General features: G+C 52.0%; 1 protein-coding gene across 1 annotated transcript; it reads right to left on the reverse strand.

The window, feature by feature from the left end:
* Positions 1-134: 134 nt before the first annotated feature.
* On the reverse strand, positions 135-17364 carry LOC119950692 (vigilin-like). Its single transcript, XM_038773340.1, has 4 exons — positions 17201-17364; positions 2773-2889; positions 2271-2387; positions 135-405 (listed from the first exon to the last, which is right to left on the reverse strand). The coding sequence occupies exons 1-4, from the start codon at positions 17315-17317 to the stop codon at positions 313-315; spliced, it is 444 nt and encodes a 147-aa protein (XP_038629268.1). The 5' UTR covers positions 17318-17364; the 3' UTR covers positions 135-312.
* Between the last annotated feature and the right edge of the window lie 802 nt (positions 17365-18166).

The following is an 18166-nucleotide window of genomic DNA, read 5'->3' on the forward strand; positions in this document are numbered from 1 at the left end:
GTTTATATAGAATAATAGATACCAGAGTGTGAGTTCCACACTGGAATCTAATCGAGGATGTCTGGCTTTGGGCTCAGGACCACATGGTCCCTTGTTCTCACAGTAGGAAGGATTTCAGACACATTCGGATTTGCTCGGATTTTATTGTGATATTTGAGTGGGTGAACAAGGGCTTTGGAGAGCGGGCCCCACACCAGGCTGGTCCAGGCAGTGATGACAGGTTGTAGGAGGTTCATGTCCTCATTCAGGCCCCTTAATTCCGTGCCAGGCCTGCTCCCCTTCTGTCCACATCCTGGTACAAACGCAAGGCAATCAGAACCTCTTCTGGCCCCACACACTTGTGGCTGTCTGTCCTACAACAGCTCTGAACACGGGGAAATCCTCAGTGCTGCTGAGATCGGGAGCCTGTGGAAGGAAAGAGAGAGGCTGAGAGATGGGTCAGTCCAGAGGGAGTGCCGCACTGTCAGAGGGCCAGTACTGAGGGAGTGCCGCACTGTTGGATACTCAGTTCTGAGGGAGTGCCGCACTGTCAGAGATTCAGTCCTGAGGGAGTGCCGCACTGTCAGAGGGTCAGCACTGAGGGAGTGCCGCACTGTCAGAGGGTCAGGACTGAGGGAGTTCCGCACTGTCAGAGGGTCAGTACTGAGGGAGTGCCGCACTGTCAGAGGGTCAGTACTGAGGGAGTGCCGCACTGTCAGAGGGTCTGTACTGAGGGAGTGTCTCACTGTCGGAGATTCAGTCCTGAGGGAGTGCCGCACTGTCAGAGGGTCTGTACTGAGGGAGTGTCTCACTGTCGGAGATTCAGTCCTGAGGGAGTGCCGGACTGTCGGAGATTCAGTCTTGAGGGAGTGCCGCACTGTCGGAGATTCAGTCCTGAGGGAGTGCCGCACTGTTGGGGATTAAGTCCTGAGGGGGTGCCGCACTGTCGGAGATTCAGTCCTGAGGGAGTGCCGCACTGTCGGAGATTCAGTCCTGAGGGAGTGCCGCACTGTTGGGGATTAAGTCCTGAGGGGGTGCCGCACTGTCGGAGGGAGATTCAGTCCTGAGCGAGTGCCTCACTGTCGGGGACTCAGTCCCGAGGGGGTGCTGCACTGTTGGGGATTAAGTCCTGAGGGGGTGCCGCACTGTCGGAGGGAGATTCAGTCCTGAGCGAGTGCCGCACTGTCGGAGATTCAGTCCTGAGAGAGTGCCGCACTGTCGGAGACTCAGTCCTGAGGGAGTGCCGCACTGTCGGAGATTCAGTCCTGAGGGAGTGCGGCACTGTCGGAGAGCCGCACTGTCAGAGATTCAGTCCTAAGGGAGTGCCGCACTGTCAGAGGGTCTGTACTGAGGGAGTGTCTCACTGTCGGAGATTCAGTCCTGAGGGAGTGCCGCACTGTCGGAGATTCAGTCCTTAGGGAGTGCCACACTGTCGGAGATTCAGTCCTGAGGGAGTGCCGCATTGTCGGAGATTCAGTCCTGAGGGAGTGCCGCACTGTCAGAGGGCCAGAACTGAGGGAGAGCTGCACTGTCAGAGGGTCAGTACTGAGGGAGTGCCTCACTGTCGGGGACTCAGTCCTGAGGGGGTGCTGCACTGTTGGGGATTAAGTCCTGAGGGGGTGCCGCACTGTCGGAGGGAGATTCAGTCCTGAGCGAGTGCCGCACTGTCGGAGATTCAGTCCTGAGGGAGTGCCGCACTGTCGGAGACTCAGTCCTGAGGGAGTGCCGCACTGTCGGAGATTCAGTCCTGAGGGAGTGCCGCACTGTCGGAGACTCAGTCCTGAGGGAGTGCCGCACTGTCGGAGATTCAGTCCTGAGGGAGTGCCGCACTGTCGGAGACTCAGTCCTGAGGGAGTGCCGCACTGTCGGAGATTCAGAACTGAGGGAGAGCTGCACTGTCAGAGGGTCAGTACTGAGGGAGAGCTGCACTGTCAGAGGGTCAGTACTGAGGGAGGATCGCAGGTCGGAGACTCAGACCTGAGGGAGGGTCGCACTGTCGGAGGGTCAATACTGAGGGAGCGCCGCACTGTCGGGGGATCTGTACTGAGGGAGTGCTGCACTGGCAGAGAGTCAGTACTGAGGCATTGCCGCACTGTCAGAGGGTCAGTCCTGAGGGAGTACCGCACTGTCGGAGGGTCAGTACTGAGTGAGTGCTGCACTGTCGGAGGGTCAGTACTGAGGGAGTACCGCACTGTCAGAGAGTCAGTACTGAGGCATTGCCGCACTGTCAGAGGGTCAGTATTGAGGGAGTTCCGCTCTGTAGCCTTCCCCCACCCTCTCCCCTCCCATACCTGCTGCTGGTCCCAGGGAGCGTCTCGGACGGTGAATCCTTGGTGGTCTGGTTTCTCCACACTGCAGGTGTCCGGAGTGGGCGGCGGGGCCTGGTCGACCTCTGCGATGTCCAGGAGCTGGATTGGCGATTGATAGGACAGTAGTGAGGGGAAAGGAGAGGATGGAAAACGAGAGGCAGAGTGAGGAACCGAGCGAAGTGGAGACATTTGTCCGGAGCTCCTGGCATTACCAAGAGCGGCAGTAGTCAGTCAGAGGGTTGAGAAACAAACTGACCAATCCCACAATGACCCAGTAACCCCAGACCCTGGCGTTCTTCAAACTACCCGGTCAACAAACCCGCGGAGGGCCGGCCTGGAGTCCTGAGGGAGGGGCTGGGGCCAGAGCCCCAAGGGAGGGGGGACAGGGTAGAGCCCCGACACGAAGCAGAAAAGCCCGAGGGCGACGGGGTGGTGAGGAAATCCACCATCAATCCCTCACATTCCTCCACCCGCCTGTACTTACATATTCCTCCTCCAGATTGAGGAGATGGTCGACAGCCTCCTCGACATCATCAAGCAGTCCGGTTACAGTCACACATCTGTTATCCCCAGCGTCAGACGGGGGGAATTGAATCTCTACCTGCGGAAAGAGAGGGAGTGTGAGAGAGAGAGAGAGAGAGAGAGAGAGAGAGCCGGAGTGAGAGAGAGAGAGAGAGAGCCGGAATGAGAGAGAGAGAGAGAGAGAGAGAGAGAGAGAGGGACGAAGTGAGAGAGAGAGGCGGAGAGAGAGAGAGAGGCTGAGTGAGAGAGAGAGAGAGTGGGAGTGGAGAGGCGGAGTGAGAGAGAGAGAGGCTGAGAGAGAGAGAGGCGGAGTGAGAGAGAGAGAGAGAGAGAGAGAGAGAGAGAGAGAGAGAGAGAGAGCGCCAGAGAGAGAGGGACGAAGTGAGAGAGAGAGAGACACGAAGTGAGAGAGGGAGAGACGAAGTGAGAGAGAGAGGCGGAGAGAGAGAGAGAGGCTGAGTGAGAGAGAGAGAGAGAGTGGGAGTGGAGAGGCGGAGTGAGAGAGAGAGAGGCTGAGAGAGAGAGACGGAGTGAGAGAGAGAGAGAGAGAGAGAGGCAAAGAGGTGGGGAGAGAGTGTGGTGAACCACTGTACATCTGTATTAGGGGATGTAAGGTAAGACTTGTACTACAGGTTCGCCGGTAGCCCCTGTCGGCTAGCTCCGCCCACTAGGATCTGTATAAATATGCGTGTCCTCCATTGATCTGCCATTTAGCCAGCTGCAGCAGGAGGCCACGCATCTGACTGCAATAAAGCCAAACTTGTACCCTGTAGCCATGCTGGCCACGCAAAATGGACACTGAGCCAAACTAAAATGGAAGGCTGCTGAGAAACAGACAGTTCAGCCAGAACAGCAGTCTGCAAAGAGCAGTTTGCATTCTGCAGCAGCAGAAACCAGTTTGGGCTCAGGTGCAGAGACCTTAGCTAGGTGCAAATGGCAAAACGCTTTGCATGCTAATGAGGCCATCAGACTTGAACACCCACACAATAGATACATTTGGTTCTGAATGGACACATTCCAATCAAGACCCAGACATCGAGGCACCAGAAACCTCCGAACAAAAGGACATAAGAAACGCCCCCTCCATCACGGAGACCCCCTCGCATTGGGGAATTAATCCAGTATCGATAAGAAATTGATCCAATAGGTAGAGCCCGCCCGAGAAGAGGGAAGGACAACGGAACCCCTATAAAAGATAGGGACCTCGTGTTGTCCGGTCTGTTAAACCTGTGCTCCGGTCCCGACTGACACCTGGTATCCTGACTCCAGCCGTTGAGCACCAGCCGCCGAAACCGTAAGTTCAACGCTCGCTACGCGATCCAAGCCCACTAGACTCCCAAGTGCCAGAACGCTTGCTGAAGGCTGCAGACAAAACCAGGACGAAGGCCTCGTTCTCTGACCTTGCCTGTTCCTGTTAGATAAGTATTCTGTTTGCTTATGTTTAGTTGTAGCTTAGTCTCTTAGTGTGTGTGCATGAGTATTTATTATTAACTGTATAATAAATATTGATCGTTTGAACTTGACTAATCGGTGTATAGCTTTTATTCGTTTGAACCCTTGAGGACCAATAAACGCGTTTTACGCCCATAGTAAAACGTGCAACATTTAGTGGCGACTCTGATGGGACCCTGTTGTAAGTGGAAACACCACAGTGTCCAGGACCCTGAAATTTGAATTAGAACTCCAAATTGCAGAGAAAGAAAGAGATCACAAGTATTCAAGGTGTTCAAAATAATAAGCGAAATTCGGAAGTGTGTTTAGTGCATGCGTACTAACAGGGCTGTAAGGTAAAACTGAAAGCTTTTTGTTGCGACAAACTTTCGGTAGTTTTGTAATCGGAAAATAGCGTAAGCCGTACCCTTTTCACGAAACACCACCCCAGCAACCCCCTGTTCCAAATTATAAAAAGAGAGTCAGAGGAAATGGCCATGCAGGCAATGGAACGTCTGATGGATCCAGCAAAGTTTGTGGTCGCAGCGACCAGCAGCAGTAGCAGAGTAGGCCAGTGTCCCACGTGGGAGCTGGAACTCCGCAAATATTTACAAGGAAAGGGATGGCCCCTTTGGAAAGAGTTTTGTGCAAATGAGGAGACAGGTCCCGGAAGTATAGGTCATACTTGGTGGGAGAACCTCTCTCAGATACACAAAAAGAGTTTAAGTAAAGCACGCAAGCCGATGGCGATTGTGTCCTGCTTGGCACAGTTGCGAGGCGCAGAGGAGGTTATCAGGACGCTCCGGGCAGATTTAGAGGAAAGGAACCGAATGAGTAAGGTCGATGTCAGGGACATCGAGAAAGAAAACCTGGATCTAAAAGGGAAGTTGGCAGAGAAGGGTAGAGAGGTGGATGATGCCAAGAGGGCTCACCAGTCTTGTCTAGCTCATCTGAACAGTTCCCAGACCCAGTATGAGAAAGCCTATCAGGACGTGCAACGTGCCGTTCTGATAAGACAGGAATCGGAAAAGCAGGTGGAGGCATTGCAGAGGCAATGCTCTGATCTCAAAGCAGCTTTGAGAGCACTCCACGCTGCAACGACCGAACAAAGACAAAGCACAGTTGACCACGCGAAATGCAGAAAACAGATTGCGGAACTGCAATCTCTGCTTTCGGTGCAGAATGGCTTCCAAAGCACCTTTGGAGCTCAGTTAGATGGGGAAAACGCCCCAGATTGGCAGGAATTAAGCGAGACAGCGCAGCGTTATGTTCAGGGAACATGTGCGCCCGCAGCTCAGCAGAAACGACAGGCACCCCAACCCCCCACAGCTCAGATCATAACCGCACCCATGAATCCCGTAACCACACAGAGGAAAGCCGAATCAGAAGGCGCCCCAGACATAACTTACACCACCCCTTTAACAGTAACCCAGCTAAGGGACGCTTGTGAAAAGATCACTCCGTTCCTCCCCACCGCAGACCCCCACCAGTTCTTTGCGAAAGTAAAACAGCAGGCTACCATGTACGGCCTGGATGAGAGAGAGCAGGTTAAGCTCACCGTGCTGAGCTTAGACCAGAGTGTAGTGGCAGCCCTCCCCGACCCACAAAACGTGGCAGGAGGCAGCCTAGAGGAGATGCACACTGCTATTTTAGATGCCATCGGGTACAATAGAGGTGACCCCGTAGAAGGATTGAATAAGTGCAGGCAGAAAAGATCCGAACACCCCACAGCATTCGCAGGAAGGCTGTGGATTCATTTCAGCGCAGTTTTTGGAGAGTTAAATAGAGCGCATTTAACCCGTGAAAACATGATTAAGTGGACGCGCACAATAATCTCACACGCGACAGAGGCAGGACAGAATGTCTGCAGCAATTATGACCCCTCAGAGGAGGCCCATAATGAAAAATGGGTCTTGAAAAGATTGTCCCGCATTTGGCAGCAATCCGTCCACAATAAAACAGCATTTATAAATCCCGAAGAGCAGGCAGATGCAGACATGAATCCAGTTAAAACACATCAAAACCCCGCATGTGTAAATGAGGGAAGGAACAGCCCACAGCAGATCAAGTCAAAGGAATGTTTTAACTGTGGACAATTAGGACATTACGCTCGAGAATGTCAAGCCCCCCCGAAACAGCAACAGAATCAGCCCACCAATGCCCCCCGAAGCAGCAATGAAACCAACAGCCCAGACCCCCCTCTCAGGGAACAGTACACAAGGGAACAATGCACCAGAGTGCCTGCTCCGCCTTATGTGCCTCAGGGGTCATGTTACAACTGTAGGCAGCCAGGACACTTCTCCCGAGATTGCAGGAGACACCCAGCACCAGCTAGACCCGCCCCCAGATATGAAAGAGAACACCACCCACAGCAGCTACAAGGTCCCAGCTTCCCCATGCAAACTATGAGTGCTTACCCACCACTTCTCATGGCAGGGATACCTCAGCAATGCCAGTTCATTTTTGTTTCTCTCCTTCCCCTCTTCTTCGGTCACACTGCACTGGCTCCATATGCTAGTTACACCCCCAGCCAAATGTAATTTACAGTATCCTTTGTTCTGATGGAACCTGTACGATATTCGTTGCATGTTTGTTTGTATGTGTTTGTTAAATGTTCAGTGTTTAAATTTAAACAGCTTTTCACAGACCCACGCCACCACTGATGGAACCTGCACGTATGTTTGTCTTCGTTTTATGTTTGTTTGTTTTCAGGAATGTAAATGTTTCAGTTGGAGGATGGACATCTTCTTTTCAGCTGAAAAGATTGTGACCACCTCACATACACGTTAGCTTGTCTGCCGAAACTTTTGAGAACTTCGGTTTGATTGGAGATCCTTTCCAAAGTTGTAAGGCCACACGCCAAATAGCTTGTCCGCAGATATTTCTGAGAACTTCAGTTGTATCCTCTGGTGAACCGACACGGTTCACGACTTGTTCCCTGTTTTCAGAACGGAGCATCTTGGCTCCCTTGGTTTTTTAGGTGCCCCTCTATTCGGCGAAATAGAGGCTGCAAGTCATGGTCAACACATTCGTACCCGTTTCTTTCCAGGTTACTCAGGCAGTGGACAAACGGCACTGAGGACCCGCCCTGTCTGAGAACCAACCCTTGGTCAGCCAAGCTCGGGTATGGCACAGCACGCCCTACCCGGGGATTCCATCCAACTCATACCCGTAGCGGCCCATACGCAACTCATTCGGATGTTTATTTCCAAGTTTGTTTTTCATTTTACGTTAGGTAGCCCTTCGGCCACCATCCCACATGCTATTTACATCCGGAAACATTCGGATGGTAAATCAGCAATGCCTGCGAGACGGCTCGCAGAAGGAAGGATTGTTAGGTGTATGCTGGTCTTTAAATTCGCTTTTTGAAAAAAAAATGAGGGGAGTCACAGGGTGTGACTTAGCCAGTCATTTTAAAGGGTCAATTGGGATTTGAAAGACAGATGCACTAACAAGTAAAGGTCTTAAACTGTGTATTGACAGATACTGTGCTTGATCCCAAAGGTTTCAAAGGACGAGACAGAGGTCGAAGCCAGGATTGTCAATACCGGAGGAAGAAGGAAGAGAAAGAAGAAGAACAGCAAAATGATGGAAGCCCACTTATTACTATTTAATGTCATATGTATATGTGTGGAAACAAGACACGTTTCCCCCACAACCCCCACCGTAAATGTTAGTACAGCAAACCCCCAGTGCTCAGCTCTGATCAGCGAGGTTCAGACCTGGTGTACTAAATTCATGACGTGGTACTCCATGTCCTACATAATCGAATCACTGTTGGTGATTGCGATCCTCACCATCCTAGTGCAGACCCTCAGGTTGAGGAAATGGAAGAGGAGAGCCTCTCGTTCCAGCACCTCACCCATCTATAGAGTGCAATCCCCCATCTTCGGATTCCACCAAACCCCTCAACCCCTCACTGATTACAACACTCTGTAAATAAAATTCAGCCATGTATTATATTGTTCCATACTCGACTGCCGAGTTGGGAAGTGTGATGTTGTGGTGTGAATGGTTAAGGTTTAGAGTGATTAAATGTTTAAGTTAAGTTAAGGTTAATAGTGATAGGTAGAGGTTCCCAATTGTAGTAATGCATGTCCCTTTGACATAGGGCCAAGTAGAAATGTTAGTTAAATTTTTTTTCTCTTCTTCCCATAGTTTAGAACAGAGTAGAACAGGAACTGGCAAGAGGTCAGAACACAAGGAGGCAAAGTACATAGGTGATCCTTCACAATAGTATGATTGTGAGGATCACAAGGAGGGAATGTAGCCATGCTGGCCACGCAAAATGGACACTGAGCCAAACTAAAATGGAAGGCTGCTGAGAAACAGACAGTTCAGCCAGAACAGCAGTCTGCAAAGAGCAGTTTGCATTCTGCAGCAGCAGAAACCAGTTTGGGCTCAGGTGCAGAGACCTTAGCTAGGTGCAAATGGCAAAACGCTTTGCATGCTAATGAGGCCATCAGACTTGAACACCCACACAATAGATACATTTGGTTCTGAATGGACACATTCCAATCAAGACCCAGACATCGAGGCACCAGAAACCTCCGAACAAAAGGACATAAGAAACGCCCCCTCCATCACGGAGACCCCCTCGCATTGGGGAATTAATCCAGTATCGATAAGAAATTGATCCAATAGGTAGAGCCCGCCCGAGAAGAGGGAAGGACAACGGAACCCCTATAAAAGATAGGGACCTCGTGTTGTCCGGTCTGTTAAACCTGTGCTCCGGTCCCGACTGACACCTGGTATCCTGACTCCAGCCGTTGAGCACCAGCCGCCGAAACCGTAAGTTCAACGCTCGCTACGCGATCCAAGCCCACTAGACTCCCAAGTGCCAGAACGCTTGCTGAAGGCTGCAGACAAAACCAGGACGAAGGCCTCGTTCTCTGACCTTGCCTGTTCCTGTTAGATAAGTATTCTGTTTGCTTATGTTTAGTTGTAGCTTAGTCTCTTAGTGTGTGTGCATGAGTATTTATTATTAACTGTATAATAAATATTGATCGTTTGAACTTGACTAATCGGTGTATCGTCTTTATTACTTTGAATTTGACCTTGGAATACTTGTGACGTTGCCTATACGGCAGCTGGCGACTCCAGAGCTTAAATAATTACATAGAACAGAGCCTAGCAGTGTTAAGCACACGTCGAACTCGGAGGCGTGTTAATACACTCCAATAAACGCGTTTTACGCCCATAGTAAAACGTGCAACAACCCAACCTTAGTCTTTGTGCAATTGATCGTGCTCAATTTATTGCAGTCAGTTTTTCACCAAGATGGACCTCCGAATCAAACCAGATCGCCTGAAGCTGGATCCACACTCGCCCGACGCTAGAAAAGACTTTAATCACTGGCTAGTTTGCTTCGAGGCTTACATCAACTCAGTGACCCCCACACCGACGGAGGCTCAGAAGATACAGGTCTTGTATTCCAGGTTGAGCTCAAGCGTGTTCCCGCTGATCCAGAACGCCCCGACTTACGTCGAAGCCATGGCACTCCTCAAAGAGGAGAAAGTGAACACGCTCTTCGCCAGGCACGTACTCGCCACTCGCTCGCAACTCCCTGGTGAGTCCATCGAAGACTTCTGGCGGGCCCTAATACCACTAGTCCGGGACTGTGACTGTCAGACCGTTATGGCCACCGAACATTCTAATCTCTTCATGCGCGATGCGTTCGTAACGGTGTTTGGGTTGGACCTCATCAGACAACAAATGCTGGAAGGGACCATGCTCGACCTAGCGAAGACAAAAACATTAGCGCTCTCCATGACGGTTGCCTCCCGTAATATTCAGGCCTACCCCTCACGCCGCGCGGCCCACCCCTCCTATCCCTCCTGGACTCCGCAACTGACCCCCCAGCTGGGGCCCTGCATAGCCAATATTCCTGCGCCACATGCCAATCTGCGCACCCCGGGGGTCCCCACTGCTACTTCTGTGGCCAACAGAAGCACCCCCGGCAACACTGCCCAGCTGCGCCGCCACTTGCAAGTCTTATAACAAAAAGGGCCACTTCGCCGCAGTGTGCCAGGCCCGCACAGTCGCCGCTATCGCCCCCTCCCCCCTGCCTACCGCACAATGTGCACTGCCATCTTCACCTCCTGGGGCCACATGCGGCCAGTGGGTGCCGCCATCTTCATCCCCTCAGTCCACGTGTGGCCCATGGGCGCCGCCATCTTGTCCCACTCCTGCAATGTGCGCCCCATGGGCGCCGCCATTTTGTTCCCCGCAGGACCTCTTGTCGCCGCCATCTTGTCTTCCCCACGGGGCAGGAACGCCAACGACATCCCACGACCTGCGCCCCCAACGCTCTCCGTCTGAAACCTTTGACGATCACCCGCTGCTCGCCTCGATGATGCTGGACCAGTCTCGTCCACACAACCTGGCCACCGCTTCGACAACGGTGAAAATCAACGGCCACGTGACCTCCTGCCTGCTGGACGCCAGGAGCACCGAAAGCTTCATACATCTGGATACGGTAAGGCGCTGCTCCCTCGCGGTCCACCCCACCAATCAACGGATCTCCCTGGCCTCCGGATCCCATTCTGTCTCAATCTGAGGGTTCTGCACAGTCACTCAGTCCAGGGTGTAGAATTCAGCGGTTTCTGTCTCTACGTTCTTCCTAATCTCTGCGCTGCACTATTGCTGGGCCTGGATTTTCAGTGCAATCTCCAGAGCCTCACCCTCAAATTCGGCGGGCCCCTACCTCCACTGACCGTTTGCGGCCTCGCGACCCTAAAGGTCGATCCCCCCTCCCTCTTTGCCAATCTAACTGCGGATTGCAAACCCGTTGCCATCAGGAGCAGACGGTACAGCGCCCAGGACAAGGCCTTCATCAGGTCCGAGGTCCAGCGGCTGCTTCGGGAGGGTATCATCGAGGTCAGCAACAGCCCCTGGAGAGCCCAAGTGGTAGTAGTTAAAACCGGGGAGAAACACAGAATGGTCTTGGACTACAGCCAGATCATCAATTGGTACACGCAGCTCGACGCATACCCCCTCCCATGCATATCTGATATGGTCAATCAGATCGCGCAGTACCGGGTCTGAACCGCACCCTTCATGCCTCTGAAATTCGGCACTCATCCGTCGAAAAAGAGGCCCAGGCTATCGTTGAAGCTGTGCGGCATTGGAGGCATTACCTGGCCGGCAGGAGATTCACTCTCCTCACTGACCATAGCCTTCATGTTCAATAACACACAGCGGGGCAAGATCAAAAACAATAAAATCTTGCGGTGGAGAATCGAGCTCTCCACCTATAATTACGCGATTTTGTATCGTCCCGGCAAACTCAACGAGCCCCCAGATGCCCTCTCCCGAGGTACACGTGCCAGCGCACAAGTAGACCAACTCCGGGCCCTACACGACAGCCTCTGTCACCTGGGGGGGGGGTCACACGACTGTACCAGCTCGTCAAGGCTCGCAACCTGACCTGCTCCGTCGAGGAAGTACGGACAATCACCAGGGACTGCCAGGTCTGTGCGGAGTGCAAACCGCACTTCTACCGGCCGGACTGTGCGCGCCTGGTGAAGGCCTCCCACCCCTTTTGAGGACCTCCGCGTTGATTTCAAAGGGCCCCTCCCATCCACCGACTGCAACACGTATACCCTCAGTATGGTCAATGAGTATTCCAGATTCCTCTTCGCCATCCCATGCCCCGATATGACGTGGGCCACCGTCAAAAAGGCCCTCAACCCAATCTTCGCTCTGTTCGGTTTCCCCTCCTACATCCACAGTGACAGGGGATCCTCATTCATGAGTGATGGCCTGCATCAGTTCCTGTTCAGCAGAGGTATTGCCTCCTGGCAGAACGACCAGCTACAACCCCCAGCTACAACCCCCGGGGAAACGGGCAGGTAGAGAGGGAGAACGGGATGATTTGGATGGCCGTCCAGCTGGACCTACGGTCCAGAAACCTCCCAGCCTCCCGTTGGCAGGATGTCCTCCCTGATCCACTACACTCCATCCGGTCACTACTGTGCACCTTTACAAATAACACACCCCATGAACGTCTTTTTACCTTCCCCAGGAAGTCCACATCCGGGGTGTCGCTCCCGATTTGGCTCGCAGCTCCAGGACCGGTCCTGCTCCGTAGGCACGTCCGACTCCACAAGGCGGACTCATTGGTGGATAGGGTACACTTGCTCCACGCCAACCCACAGTATGCCTACGTGGAGTTCCCCGACGGCCGCCAAGATACGGTCTCCCTCAGGGACCTGGCACCGTCAGGTTCCAACCGAACACACTTCCACGCGCAGGTGCCACCCTCCCCCTCCCCTGGCGCCCCCAACATTAACCCCACCAGGCCAATCCCTCCTTCCCCTGCCTACACAAGAGGACAAAGAAGATTTCGGCATGCTCCCGGAGTCATCTGACAGCAGGCCAGCACCAGCACCGACATCGGCGACACCAGCACCGCCCCTGCCGGACTCATTTTTAACAGGGGGTGAATGTGGTGAACCACTGTACACCTGTATTAGGGGATGTAAGGTAGGACCTGTATTACAGGTTCACCGGTAGCTCCTGTCGGCTGGCTCAGCCCAGTAGGGGGAGTACAAATATGCGTGTCCTCCATTGATCTGCTATTTCACCAGCTGCAGAAGGCCACGTATCGTACGGCAATAAAGCCACAGTTGTACCCAACCTTAGTTTTTGTGCAATTGATTGTGCATCAGAGAAAAGAGGCTGAGTGAGAGAGAGAGGCTGTGAGAGAGAGAGAGTGGGAGTGAGAGAGGCAGAGTGAGAGAGAGAGGCTGAGAGAGAGAGAGTGGGAGTAAGAGAGGCTAAGAGAGAGAGAGAGGCTAAGAGAGAGAGAGGCTGAGAGCACAAGAGAGGCTGAGAGAGAGAGAGGCTGAGAGAGAGAGCGAGGCTGAGAGAGAGAGCGAGGCTGAGAGAGAGAGCGAGGCTGAGAGAGAGAGCGAGGCTGAGAGAGAGAGCGAGGCTGAGAGAGAGCGAGGCTGAGAGAGAGAGAGAGGCTGAGAGAGAGAGAGAGGCTGAGAGAGAGAGAGAGAGGCTGAGAGAGAGAGAGAGGCTGAGAGAGAGAGAGAGAGAGGCTGAGTGAGAGCGAGAGAGAGGCTGTGAGAGTGAGAGAGAGGCTGTGTGAGAGAGAGATAGAGAGAGAGAGGCTGAGTGAGAGAGAGGGAGGGAGGCTGAGTGAGAGAGAGAGAGAGAGAGAGAGAGAGGCGGAGTGAGAGAGGCTGAGTGAGAGAGTGAGAGTGGGACTGAGAAAGGCGGAGTGAGAGAGAGGCTGAGAGAGAGAGGCTGAGAGAGAGAGAGGCTGAGTGAGAGAGCGAGCGAGAGGCTGAGTGAGAGAGAGGCTAAGTGAGAGCGAGAGAGGGGCGGATTGAGAGAGAGGCTGAGAGAGAGAGAGAGGCAGAGATACAGAGAGAGGCTGAGTGAGAGAGAGAGAGAGAGATGGAGAGAGAGAGACAGAGAGGGAGGCTGAGAGAGAGAGAGGAGGAGTGAGAGAGAGAGAGGGCGTGAGAGAGAGAGAAGAGGCTGAGTGATAGAGAGAGAGAGAGAGAAAGAAGCTGAGAGAGAGAGGCTGAGTGAGAGAGAGGCTGAGTGGGAGAGAGAGAGGCTGAGAGAGAGAGGGAGGCTGAGAGAGAGAGAGGGAGGCTGAGAGAGAGAGAGGGAGGCTGAGAGAGAGAGAGGGAGGCTGAGAGAGAGAGAGAGGCTGAGAGAGAGTGAGAGAAGCTGAGAGAGAGTGGGAGAAGCTGAGTGAGAGAGAGAGGGAGTGAGAGCGAGAGAGGCTGAGTGAGAGAGAGAGGCGGAGTGAGAGAGAGAGAGGCTGAGTGAGAGAGAGAGGCTGTGAGAGAGAGAAGCTGAGTGAGAGAGAGAGAGAGAAAGGGAGGGAGGCTAAGTGAGAGAGAGAGGGAGAGAGAGAGAGCGAGGCTGAGTGAGAGAGAGAGAAAGAGAGAGGGGCTGAGTGAAAGAGAGGCTGAGTGAGTGAGAGAGAGAGAGAGGCTGAGAGAGAGAGAGAGGCTGAGAGAGAGAGAGAGAGGCTGAGAGAGAGAGAGAGAGGCTGAGAGAGAGAGAGAGAGGCTGAGAGAGAGAGAGAGAGAGGCTGAGTGAAGAGAGAGAGGCTGAGTGAAAGAGAGAGGCTGAGTGAGTGAGAGAGAGAGAGAGAGGCTGAGAGAGAAAGAGAGGCTGAGAGAGAGAGAGAGAGAGAGGCTGAGAGAGAGAGAGAGAGGCTGAGAGAGAGAGAGAGAGGCTGAGTGAAAGAGAGAGGCTGAGTGAAAGAGAGAATCTGAGTGAAAGAGAGAGGCTGAGTGAAAGAGAGAGGCTGAGTGAAAGAGAGAGGCTGAGTGAAAGAGAGAGGCTGAGTGAAAGAGAGAGGCTGAGTGAAAGAGAGAGGCTGAGTGAGACAGAGGCAGGCTGAGAGGGAACAGTGCATAGTGCTCAGTGTGGTCTCACCGACGGATACGGAGACCAAAACTGTGCCCAATGCTCCAAGTGTGGTCTAATCAACGATATGGAGACCACTATTTAAAAGGGGAGGTCAAGAGAAATCAGGGAATTATGGACTAGTAAGCCCGACATGGGGAAAATTCTAGAATCCATTACCAAAGATTTTGTATCAGATTACTTGGAAAACAGTGGCAGAATCGGACAGAATCTGCATGCATCTATGAAGGGAATATCACGCTTGACAAATCTACTGGAATACTTTAAGGATGTAACTAGTAGAATTGATGATGGGGAGCCAGTGGATGTGGTCTATTTGGACTTTCAGAAGGTTTTTGACAAAGTCCCACACAAGATTAGTGTGTAAAATTAAAGCACACGTGATTAGGGGTAGTGTATTGAGGTGGGTAGAAAACTGGTTGGCAGACAGGAAACAAAGAGGAGAAATTAAGGAGTCTTTTTCAAAATGGCAGGCAGAGAGTAGTGGGATACCACAGGGATCGGTGCTGGGCCCCCAGCTATTCACAATATATATTAATGATTAAGATGAGGGAACAAAGTGTTGTGTATCCTGTGGTGAATTATAAATACTAATAATCCACACTGTATTGTACAACATGTGTTAAGCCTGTATATTGTATTGGATCACGTGTAGTTGTGCGGCTCTACCCATAGGGGGAGATGAGGAGCTTGTACTGCACTCCACCCTTGGCTCCGCCCATGGCTCCGCCCATGGCTCCACCCATGGCTCCTCCCCCCTAACCGGAAGTATCAAGGTTGATGTCGAGAGCCTGCCTGCCAGTTCATCTGGAGTTCATCGTGTCACAGGCAGGCTCTGTTGTAAGACGATTAAAACCACTGTTCACTTCTAACCACGTGGCGCATGAATTTATGGTCTCATCATATCCAAATTTGCAGATGACACCAAGTTGGGTGGGAGGGTGAGCTGTGAGGAAGATGCAGAGATCCTTCAGTGTGGTTTGGACACGTTGACTGAGTGGGCAAATGAATGGCAGATGCAGGATAATTTGGTTAAATGCGAGGCCATACACTTTGGTAGCAAAAACAAGGAGGTAGATTATTATCTGAATGGCCAGAAATTAGGAGAGGGGAATGTGCAACGAGACCTGGGTGTCCTCATACACCAGTCACTGAAGGTAAGCATGCGGGTGCAACAGGCGGTAAAGAAGGCAAATGCCACATTCACCTTCATAGCGAAAGGATTCAAGTACAAAAACAGGGATGTCTTGCTGCAATTATACAGGGCATGGCTAGGCCACACCTGGAATGTTGTATGCAGTTTTAGTCTCCTTATCTGAGGAAGGATGTTCTAGCCACAGAGGGAGGGAAGCGAAAGTTTACCAGACTGATTGCTGGGATGGCAGGACTGACGTATGAGGAGAGATTGAATCAGGATTGTATTCGCTGGAGTTCAGAAGCATGAGGGGAGGGGATCTCATTAAAAAAACCTTAAATTCTAACAGGACTGGACAGGGTAGATGCAGGAAGCATGTTTCTGATGGTGGGTGAGTCCAGAACCAGGGGTCGCAGTCTGAGCATACGGGGTAGACCATTTAGGACAGAGAAGAGGAGAAATGTCTTTACCTAGACAATGGTAACCCTGAGGAATTTATTACCACAGGAAGTTGCTGAGTTCAAAACATTGTATGGTTTCAGGAAGCAGTTAGATATAGCATTAGGGCAAAGGGGATCAGAGGAAATGGAGGGAAAGCAGGGTTAATCTATTGAGTTGGATGATCAGCCATGATAATAATGAATGGCGCAGCGGACTTGAAGGGCAGAATAGCCTCCTCCTGTTCCTATTATTTCTATATTTCTACCAGAATGGTGCACTGTGCTCCAAGTATGGTCTAACCGAGGGATACGGAGACCAGAACTATACACAGTGCTCCGAGTGTGGTCAAAACAAGGCATACAGAAAGGGGAAATGTGCATACTGACCCGCGTGTGGTCCAACCGAAGGATACGGAGACCAAAACTGTGCATGGTGCTCCGAGTGTGGTCTAACTGAGATACAGAGAAACCAAAACTGTGCATGGTCTCCGTGTGGTCTAGCCGAGGTATTCAGAAACCAAAACTGTGCACGGTGCTCCGAGTGTGGTCTAGCCGAGGTATTCAGAAACCAAAACTGTGCACGGTGCTCCGAGTGTGGTCTAACTGAGGTATTCAGAAACCAAAACTGTGCACGGTGTTCCGAGTGTGGTCTAACCGAGGTATTCAGAAACCAAAACTGTGCACGGTGCTCCAAGTGGTCTAACCGAGATACAGAGAAACCAAAACTGTACACGGTACTCCGAGTGTGGTCTAACCGAGGTATTCAGAAACCAAAACTGTGCACGGTGCTCCGAGTGTGGTCTAACCGAGGTATACAGAAACCAGAACTGTGCACAGTGCTTTGTGTGGTCTAACCGAGGTATTCAGAAACCAAAACTGTGCACGGTGCTCAAAGTGTGGTTCAATCGAGAGAAACGGAGACCAGTACAGTGCAGAGTGCTCCCAGTGTGGTCCAATCCTAATCAGAAAATCATGTCTACCTTGTAATCATCCATTAATTTCCGGACATTTTTTCCCCGTGTTCCAATGATTCGAGAGTGAACACGAGGATCGAGTGAGACTTTCCTGGTGCAGAGATCCTCAAAACCCTGGATCATCTCCAGAATTGTGGCTTGTGCAGCCTCAACATTCTTCTGATAACCAGTGATGGTGACCAACTCCTAATCACAGACAGCACCAAATTAGATACGGAATAAAGCACCCACTACACTATCCCTATCAAACATTCCCAGGACAGGTACAGCGCGGGGTTAGATACAGAGTAAAGCTCCCTTTACACTGTTCTTGTCAAACACTCCCAGGACAGGTACAGCACGGGGTTAGATACAGAGTAAAGCTCCCTCTACACTGTCCCCATCAAACACTCCCAGGACAGGTACAGCACGGGGTTAGATACAGAGTAAAGCTCCCTCTACACTGTCCCCATCAAACACTCCCAGGACTGGTACAGCATGGGGTTAGATGCAGAGTAAAGCTCCCTCTACGCTGTCCCCATCAAACACTCCCAGGACAGGTACAGCACAGGGTTAGATACAGAGTAAAGCTCCCTCTACACTGTCCCCATCAAACACTCCCAGGACAGGTACAGCACGGGGTTAGATACAGAGTAAAGCTCCCTCTACACTGTCCCCATTAAACAGTCCCAGGATAGGTACAGAACGGGGTTAGATACAGAGTAAAGCTCCCTCCACACTGTCCCCATCAAACACTCCCAGGACAGGTACAGCACAGGGTTAGGTACAGAGTAAAGCTCCCTTTACACTGTCCCCATCAAACACTCCCAGGACAGGTACAGCACAGGGTTAGGTACAGAGTAAAGCTCCCTCCACACTGTGCCCATCAAACACTCCCAGGACAGGTAGAGCATGGGGTTAGATACAGAGTAAAGCGTCCTCTACACTGTCCCCATCAAACACTCCCAGGACAGGTACAGCACGGGGTTAGAT

Source organism: Scyliorhinus canicula, chromosome 16 (assembly GCF_902713615.1).
Source record: "Scyliorhinus canicula chromosome 16, sScyCan1.1, whole genome shotgun sequence".
Classification (NCBI taxonomy): Eukaryota; Metazoa; Chordata; class Chondrichthyes; order Carcharhiniformes; family Scyliorhinidae; genus Scyliorhinus; species Scyliorhinus canicula.

Excerpts from the sequence above, each read along its gene's own strand:
- LOC119950692 (XM_038773340.1), bottom strand. The coding sequence starts at position 17,317 with ATGATCCAGGGTTTTGAGGATCTCTGCACCAGGAAAGTCTCACTCGAT. Across the intron at positions 2,388-2,772 it reads TCAATCTGGAGGAGGAATAT|CTCCTGGACATCGCAGAGGT; the intron begins GTAAGTACAGGC and ends TCGCCAATCCAG. Across the intron at positions 406-2,270 it reads CTCCCTGGGACCAGCAGCAG|GCTCCCGATCTCAGCAGCAC; the intron begins GTATGGGAGGGG and ends TTCCTTCCACAG.